This window comes from Cydia fagiglandana, chromosome 22 (assembly GCF_963556715.1).
Source record: "Cydia fagiglandana chromosome 22, ilCydFagi1.1, whole genome shotgun sequence".
Classification (NCBI taxonomy): domain Eukaryota; kingdom Metazoa; phylum Arthropoda; class Insecta; order Lepidoptera; family Tortricidae; genus Cydia; species Cydia fagiglandana.
This window is the reverse complement of record NC_085953.1, coordinates 10,166,384-10,175,600: the sequence shown is the minus strand read 5'-3', so window position 1 is coordinate 10,175,600 and position 9,217 is coordinate 10,166,384. Positions and strand designations below refer to the sequence as shown.

The 9,217-nt window shown below is 41.2% G+C and overlaps 1 protein-coding gene across 1 annotated transcript; it reads left to right on the top strand.

Annotated features, from left to right (window-relative positions):
- The first annotated feature begins 5,572 nt into the window (after positions 1-5,572).
- Positions 5,573-9,015, top strand: LOC134675536 (uncharacterized). The gene has a single exon (XM_063533801.1). It carries the CDS (start codon positions 6,127-6,129, stop codon positions 8,935-8,937), a length of 2,811 nt encoding a protein of 936 aa, XP_063389871.1. The 5' UTR covers positions 5,573-6,126; the 3' UTR covers positions 8,938-9,015.
- Positions 9,016-9,217: the final 202 nt, after the last annotated feature.

Here is a 9,217-nt window from a genome sequence, read left to right as displayed (position 1 = left end):
GATAAGGCCAGACGATCCCGCTGTAAGCTTATGCCTCATACGCTCGTCTAAAGGGCCCCGCAAGAGGGTGGAAAGAGTTGCGCGTGAAAGATTAATCTTACATGGAAACTGTTTCTTTTTCACTTCCCCCAACGCGCCAGATTGACTATTCGGCACATTTACCCTAACGCGCTGTGCATATTTGAAGGAATGTTTATTTTCAAAGTACAAATTAGAGAAGAAAAAACCGGCCAAGTGCGAGTTGGACTCACGCACGAAGGGTTCCGTACCATTCCGTAATATCGAGCATAGTTCCGAGCATTCCGTAATTTCTCTCTCATGCTCGTGGATCAAAATATTATGTAATTGTGATTTATCTCTAATAAATAAAATAAAATAAATAAATCTTTCGCGATTTCGGGGTTGGTCCCATAGTAAAAGTAGCTCAGTGTAACCCCAAAACCTCCCTGGCAACGGGAATGCCCTTATTTTTGGCCACCCTGTATAGGTAAATACTTGTACTGACACGGACAGAAAATTTCAGCACAATCAACCACCGGAAAATGCCCTAAAGTAAAGTGTCGAACACAATAATGCATAATTTTATCAGACATTATAAAACCCAAGCAGCCGTATTGTAAAATTAGCCACAACAACCCCATAAACGGCGCCATCAAATTTCCTCACACCCATAAATTCGGAAAGGGTTCACCGAAACCCGTTCCGAATGAAAATTTCGTAATATTTTCTACATTTTTCGGTTGGCATCGTAAATTTCCATTCAGCAAGCCCCGAAAACCATAACTATATCCGAAACTCGTTTCGTTGTTTAATGATGATGACCAACAATATCCGGTTGTGGATTTTGTACGGTTCTGTTTAAATTTTGAGGCAAAATTGAGGATATGTACAATGCCACCGACGAAGACTGAATAGGTTAGGTATCTAGATAAACTAAATACCTACTGTTAAGAGTCAGCATTAGAGTCGCACGTTCTTCACGTCTTGTCGAACAGCAACTCTAAAGGTGACAGTCCATTCCCAACGACAGCTGCATTACTGTTCATTTTACTATGGAAATTGACAATGACAGCGACGCGTTCAGTACCGGTAGTGCAGCTGCGGTTAGAAATGGAATGTTACAATAACGGCGGAAGCAAGATAATCAGCAATATAAAACTACCATACAGGCAAGAGATCGATATAGACGCATCTTAGATTCTTAAGACGAGGGTCAACTTGTCAACTGTGTACTTTCATTTACAATATACTTATATCTTTACTGCAACTGCTGTTTACCGTGCTGCTCACCACCAGACCACCTGAAGCTACTATTGTATCGGCTAACTGGCTGCTACATCGGTTGTATGGCGGCGGCTAACTTTTAATATTATTTGATACTTGTTCCATACCATATAAACTATTATTCATGTACTGAAATTTAATATGGGCCATAATTAGTAAAATATTCGTAACAATAATGCAATCTAGTTTAATAATGGAACATGGAACCCTCTAAAGATAAAGCAAACTCCTAAATTAGGGTTGTCACGAAGAGTATTAGTTTACATACACTCACTGTCACTTGTCCCATGTTCTCATATCGCTGGCCCAATATTACAGGGTTCTATGTTACATTTTCAAGACAGTTGAAATTCTAACTTAATGTCACTATGACAATGTTCAAATTTCAGTTCGTTAAAAGTGAAACATAGAACCCTGTAATATTGGGCCAGCGATATGCCACGCCCGTAATCGCGTAGATCTGACTATATAAACAGTCAAACCTGTACAAATTGTACAATCAGCAGCAGATAATAGTGACCCCCCTTCATAGAAGTTTGTATGCAAATGCTAAGCGAATAGTATTGCTGACTGTACAAACAAGATGTAGTCGCGTTATTTTTATTTTAGTTTTTGTTAAGCATGTTTAGGGTTCCGTACCTCAAAACTAACAAACGGAACCCTTTATAGGATCACTCGTGCGTCTGTCCGTCTGTCCGACCATTCCCCCCCCCCCCTTTATCTCTGAAACTACTGGGCCTAAAATATTGAAAAAAACAATCACAAAATAGTAATACTTTACCTAGAGATGACAGGAAAACCTATTAGAAATGTGCAGTTAAGCGTGAGTCGGACTTATGTACGGAACCCTTGGAACGCGAGTCCGACTCGCACTTGACCGGTTTTTTTGCCCAATACTTTGGTCTCCAGATACATTTTTAAGCTGCATCATCGCCTATCAACGCCGATCAACGCCTAAGCAGCAACAAAAGTGAATCTGTTGGAAGTTATGCTTTATAGTTCCGGATAGCGGAACCCTATTGATGGAACCCTAATCTACGGACCCCTTTCAATACCCACATTAGTCTAGTTTGAAGCTGGCCATGCGCCAACCGTTTAATTGATTCAGGGAGCGCGCCAAATTGTGGCCGCATTTGTTTTGTATTGGTTAAACTGAAGTTTTTACGATATAGGTTCGATGTTACATAACGATCAAACGTGGAATACCTATACCGGGTGTGGCCTGTAACACGAGCAAATAATTAAAACATAGATTGTACTCCTCAAACGGTGACACTTTTGTTCAACAACTTTAAAAAATTATGATGTATTTAGACTCCCTCCCTATTTTTCATACAAAATAAATATTATCTTCAATGGACGCCATCGCCACGCCATATCATTGTGATTGACGTTGCTTGTCACGCCTTAATCATATCAAAACTCGCAATACATTGCGTCTTAGAATAAACTTTCAAGTGTATTAAAAATCAAACCACAAGTTATTTTTAAAAGTCGCTGAACAAATGTTGGTTAGTAATCTTCTTCCTCACGTTATCCCGGCATTTCGCCACGGCTCATGAGAGCCTGGGGTCCGCTTGTCAACTAATCCCATGATTGAATGTTGGTTAGTAATAAAAGTAAGTAATATGAAGAGTACAGCCTACAGTTTTATTTTTTGCTCATGTTTCAGGCCACACCCGATATACAGATTGATTTATACGAAATAGCATAAAATTTGATGCGTCAAATCTTGTGAACCAAACTACAAAGGGTCATTCATTCTATGGAACTAGCTAACTACAAAAGTCACTAGGAAATTCATCATCCAGAGACAATTTCAATATGGCGGTTTGTTTACATAGTTAGCAAGTTCCATAGAATGAACCAAACTACAGCAAAGTGTCATTCTATGGTACTTGCTAACTACAAAAGTCACTAGGAAATTCATCATTCAGAGACAATTTCAATATGGCGGTTTGTTTACATAGTTAGCAAGTTCCATAGAATGAACCAAACTACAGCAAAGTGTCATTCTATGGTACTTGCTAACTACAAAAGTCACTAGGAAATTCATCATTCAGAGACAATTTCAATATGGCGGTTTGTTTACATAGTTAGCAAGTTCCATAGAATGAACCAAACTACAGCAAAGTGTCATTCTATGGTACTTGCTAACTACAAAATTCACTAGGAAATTCATCATTCAGAGACAATTTCAATATGGCGGTTTGTTTACATAGTTAGCAAGTTCCATAGAATGAACCAAACTACAGCAAAGTGTCATTCTATGGTACTTGCTAACTACAAAAGTCACTAGGAAATTCATCATTCAGAGACAATTTCAATATGGCGGTTTGTTTACATAGTTAGCAAGTTCCACAGAATGACACTTTAGGTTGACTCGTTGCTCTAAGTAGCCACTGACGAGCCTCCCAACAGTCCAAATAGCGTGGCTGCAATTCAAAATCGGTCCTTGAATGTCAAAAACGTACAATGTTTAATATTAGAATGCCGTCCATTTGGATGAATCCATTGTAACGGTATCCATTTGGAAGGCTCTACGGTGGCCTGCTCTAAGGTATGTATCTACTTTTCTATACAGTTTTACCAGCTGTGCTGTGCTGTGGCAACTTTGGTACTTAAGTTGGGGCATGTACTGTCCATACAGTCACCTACAATAATATGTTACTCTTCAAAGGCCGCAAAAATATGTGACACGCTCTTATGGCTCTACAAATAAGATCGCGTCAGATATTTTTGTGGCCTTCGTTGTGTAACATACTATTGCAGGTGACTGTACATAACCAAAGTACAGCAAGCATTATGGCTATGTCTAATTTGAAGCTTTAGTCTAGGTAGTTCTTATAACTAAGAACAAAGGTCTTATCCTCCTAAGGCCCAAGGGTCTACCTATAGTACTTATCCAATTCAATGAAATTTAAATCATATTCGATTGGAACAGAGTTGTTTTTGCTTTGTTTCGTTCAGTTTTTGAACAACGCAAAATCAACTCTATTTCCTACTTTGTAGGTTCAAATTTCTGTGGCTAATTTTGCATTTTCCATTTGTATGGCTGGGAGTTAATGCATGCATCTCATATCTCACCGTAAACTGCAGCAAATAGTCTTCTTATTAAGATTGGATTGCAATAAACTAAATTAGGTACTTCACGAAAAAAAAACCGGGCAAGTGCGAGTCGGACTCGCGCACGAAGGGTTCCGTACCATAATGCAAAAAAAAAAACCAAAAAAAGCAAAAAAAACGGTCACCCATCCAAGTACTGACCCCTCCCGACGTTGTTTAACTTTGGTCAAAAATCACGTTTGTTGTATGGGAGCCCCATTTAAATCTTTATTTTATTCTGTTCTTAGTATTTGTTGTCAGTTTCGCTGGCGCAAGCGCGTGGAGCGGTCGTGTGCGCGTGCGCTATCTCGCAGTCATGACGTCGATGTTAAAGTGCAATAGTTGTAATATAGTAGTCAACGAGTTGCTAGCGTTTGTACAAAACAAGCTGTGTGTGATGGATGAGGACAGTTTGTACAGGATTTGTGTGTCTTCGTTCTCCACAGAAGACATAACTAAATCGAAAGGTCTATTGTTTGCGGCTACGGATACGAGTGTAAACAAAATCAACAGAAGAGGTCAAAATAAAGAACAACGCGATATGGAGGATATTATTGCGCTTCTCAAATGTACAGAAACAGAAAAAATACCGGTCTTTGTGGCTCGTGACCTTCACCGGCTGCCTCCGGTAACGTTTGATTCAGTTGACGTTACGTGTTTGCTGAGGGACATCAACCAACTAAAATCTGATTTAAAGATCATCAAACTAAATTATGTCACGCATGATCAGTTAGACGAAGTGAAGAACGAAATTGGCCAAACGAAAAATCATGTTCGCAGGATGACGACGCCGTTTTCAAACGTTAATCAGTCAATTTCAAATTTAAACGTCAACTGTAGGAGAGGTGCATACTTAGATAGCGGTCCGATGGGGTTCTCGCATTTCGAAATCGACCGATCACGAATAACGGATGACAACCCGTCTCACTTAACCAGCGGGGAAAACATCGCACTATCTCTCTCTCCCCCGCACGTACAACACAGTGAAGTATTAACGAGCTCCCACTCTAACGCAGTGAATCCCGAGGTGCGGTCTCTTTCTACGACACCTGACGTTTCTAAACAGTCGACCGATCGCTCGGACGGTGTACAGAATGCGACCCCGGCCCCGTCTCTTTCTAAACCTGAGCGTGTGAGTGAGACACCGAAAACTGAGAGTTGCGATGACAGCAAGATGGCGACGAGTGGCCAAAACTACAACCTGGCCTGCAAAGTTAGTCAAGATAACGTAAATACTATAAATATTTTAAATTCGCAACTAGTAGAATCGGTACAGAGTGAGATCGAGCGTAGACCAACTATGGCAGAGATGGTGAAAGACGGCGTCTGGGAACAGGCGCAATCACGTAAACGAGTGGCAAAACAAAGGAAGAAACAAAACCGCTTCGTGGGACAGCGGGGCAGAGCAGACGCCATGCAGCAAGGGAAATTCAAAGCAGCTGAGCTGACGATACCGTTGTTTATATCTAATGTTCACAAGGACACGTTGGAGGATGATATCGTTGAACACATTAGAGTGAAAACAAATACTACAGTCAAATTACTGAAGATTAACATGCTAGATAAACAAAAGAATCACAATGCCTACAAACTATACGTGCCGAGCGATAAAATGAGAATATTCCTCGATGCCAAGACTTGGCCTGAAGGCATTATATTTCGTCGCTTTGTGCATTTCAAGCACAGAAATACAAACAGAGGCAACTCTGAGGGAGAGAACACTGTGACGTAATATTTATGGGAAATAGTAGAACGTGTACATTTATAAGTTTTAATTGCAAGAGCGCAAAAAGGTCGGTAGATAACATACGTGGATTATGTGCATTTGCGGATATCATCGGAATCCAGGAGACGTGGCTGCTCCCAAATGACATACCGTTTCTTTCCACCATACATGAGGACTTCGCCTATACAGCTACGTCTGCCGTTGACACCTCGGCTGGGATACTCAGAGGAAGACCTCACGGCGGCGTCGCGTTGCTATGGAGAAAGAGTCTGTTTCCCTCGGCGAGTGTAGTGGAGTGTAACAATAATAGGATTTGTGGTATTCAAATTAATGTAGGTTCTAAACGTGTTGTGATATTCAGTGTGTATATGCCAACCGATTCTGCTGAAAACTTACCAATCTTTGTGGAGTGTGTGAGTACTTTACATGCTATTATCGAGGACAGTGAGGTAGACGCTGCTTATCTATTAGGGGATTTCAATGCCCACCCTAATGAACCCTTTCACAATGAACTTATGAATTTTTGTGGGGACAGTCAGTGGATCTGTGCAGACCAAGAAATGCTTGGGCTCGACTCTGGTACCTATACATATGTGAGTGACAGTCATGGATGTGAGCGCTGGCTGGACCACTGTGTGGTGACTCAGGCGGCCTGGTCTACTATTTCTAAAATATATGTAATGTATAATGTTTATTGGTCTGACCATTTCCCACTAGTCATTGAATGTAACTTGGATGTAACTCATTCAAAAATATATAATTGTAATGTTGATAGGTCAAAAGTTTTCTGGGGTGACAAACAACCTAGTGATATTATCAAATATGAATGTAAATGCAATGATTTGCTAAAAGTTATTGACTTTCCTACACAGCTCAGTGAATGTGCAGATAGCTGTTGTAATGTCAGTAGTGACAACTTGCATAGGGAAGTTATTAATAAGTTGTATAGTGATATTATTTGTGCCCTTAGTTCGGCCTCAGTATTATGTAAAAATGACTTGCAGAATAGGAAGAATAAACATATAATGGGTTGGAATAAACATGTGGGTGAGGCTCACAGAGAGGCCAGGTTTAGATTTCAGATCTGGGTGGCTAGCGGTAAGCCCCGTTCTGGTCAATTATATGATTCCATGTGTGTAAGTCGCAAAGTTTTTAAAGCCAGATTAAAATGGTGCCAGCAACATCAGGACCAAATTAAATTGGACCGGTTGGCTTCTTATCATGGTAAAAATGATTTTCGAAATTTTTGGAAGAGTACTAACAGATTAAATTACAGGCCGGGGCTCTCTGTGAGTATTGAAAATGAGACCAATCCTGTAAAAATAGCCAACTTGTTTATGAATTATTTTTCTGTCAAGTCACCCCTTAGTGCAGAACCCCGAAGGGAGGTGGTAGGGTCAGCTGGGTCTGTGTGTACTACTAAAATTACAGCAAATCAAGTAAATAAAGCAATTAAAAATATGAAGAGGGGCAAGTCCCCTGGGCATGATGGGCTAAGCATCGAGCATCTGCAACATGCCGGGCCACATCTGCCCAGGGTTCTTGCCATGTTCTTCTCACTTTGTATCAGCCATGCTTACCTACCACCCGATATGATTCGCACTGTGGTTGTTCCTATTGTAAAAAATAAGACAGGTGACATAGCGAAGCTGGCCAATTATAGACCAATTTCTCTAGCGACTGTGGTGGCTAAAGTGTTTGACGCGGTGCTTGATGCTCAGCTTGATAGATATATACAAATCAGTGATGCGCAGTTTGGGTTTCGGCCCAAACTATCTACCGAGAGCGCGATACTGAGCCTCAAGCACACCGTCGAATACTATACACTCAGGAAGACTCCTATATATGCATGTTTCCTGGATCTCTCCAAGGCGTTCGATCTGGTTAACTATGAGCTCTTGTGGGCCAAGTTAGAAGAGGCGGGGGTCCCTATGGATATTGTGCATATACTTAGGAGTTGGTACTTGTGTCAAGTTAATGTTGTCAGATGGGGAAAAGACATGTCAGAGGAATACAGGTTGGAGTGCGGAGTGAGACAGGGTGGGAGAACGTCTCCTAAGCTCTTCAACCTGTACATAAATGCTCTCATCGAGGAACTCAGCAGCATTCATGTCGGCTGTCATATTAGCGGTGTATGTATGAATAATATTAGCTATGCAGACGACATGGTGCTGTTGAGTCCCTCACCAGGAGGGCTTGAAATATTGTTAAAACTATGTGAGAAATATGCATGTAAACATGGCCTGAGATATAATGCTATTAAAAGTGAACTTATGGTTTTTAAGTCTGGGACCAAAAGTCCATCTGTTGTACCACCGCTATATCTAAATGGCACACCCCTTAAACGAGTGACATGTGTAAAGTATTTAGGCCACTTAGTCAATGAAAATTTGCGTGACGACGCAGATATAGATAGGGAACGTAGGGCGCTGGCGATAAGAGCGAATATGATAGCACATAGGTTCAGAGGCTGTACAGCTCAGGTCAAAATTACACTCTTTAGAGCCTACTGTACCTCTCTTTATAGCTGCAGCTTATGGGCTAATTACTCGCAAAGATCGATCAGCGCCCTACGGGTTCAGTTCAACAACGCCTTCAGGGTGCTGTTGCGTCTGCCACGCTTCTGCAGCGCGTCAGGCATGTTCGCGGACGCACAGGTAGACAGTTTCTCTGCTACAATAAGAAAGCGTGCCGCCGCGACGCGTCGCAGAGTGCTTGACAGTAGCAACAGTATCCTGAGTGTGATAGCGGGTAGGCCCGATAGTCGCTATATGCAGCACTGGTCGAACTTGCACCGTTCCTTAGCTCCTTATGAAATGTAGTAGTTAGATACCTAATAAGTTTGAGTAAGTACTAACATAGTCTTAAACAAGTTCCTGCATGTACACGTTCGACTAACCTTTTTGTTATGGATTTTTGTGGTCCGAAATAAATGATTTTTATTTTTTTTATTATTTTATTATAGCGGCAACAGAAATACATCATCTGTGACAAATTTCAACTGTCTAGCTATCACGGTTCGTGAGATACAGCCTGGTGACAGACGGACGGACGGACGGACGGACGGACAGCGAAGTCTTAGTAATAGGGTCCCGTTTTACC

Excerpts from the sequence above, each read along its gene's own strand:
- LOC134675536 (XM_063533801.1), top strand. The coding sequence starts at position 6,127 with ATGGGAAATAGTAGAACGTGTACATTTATAAGTTTTAATTGCAAGAGC.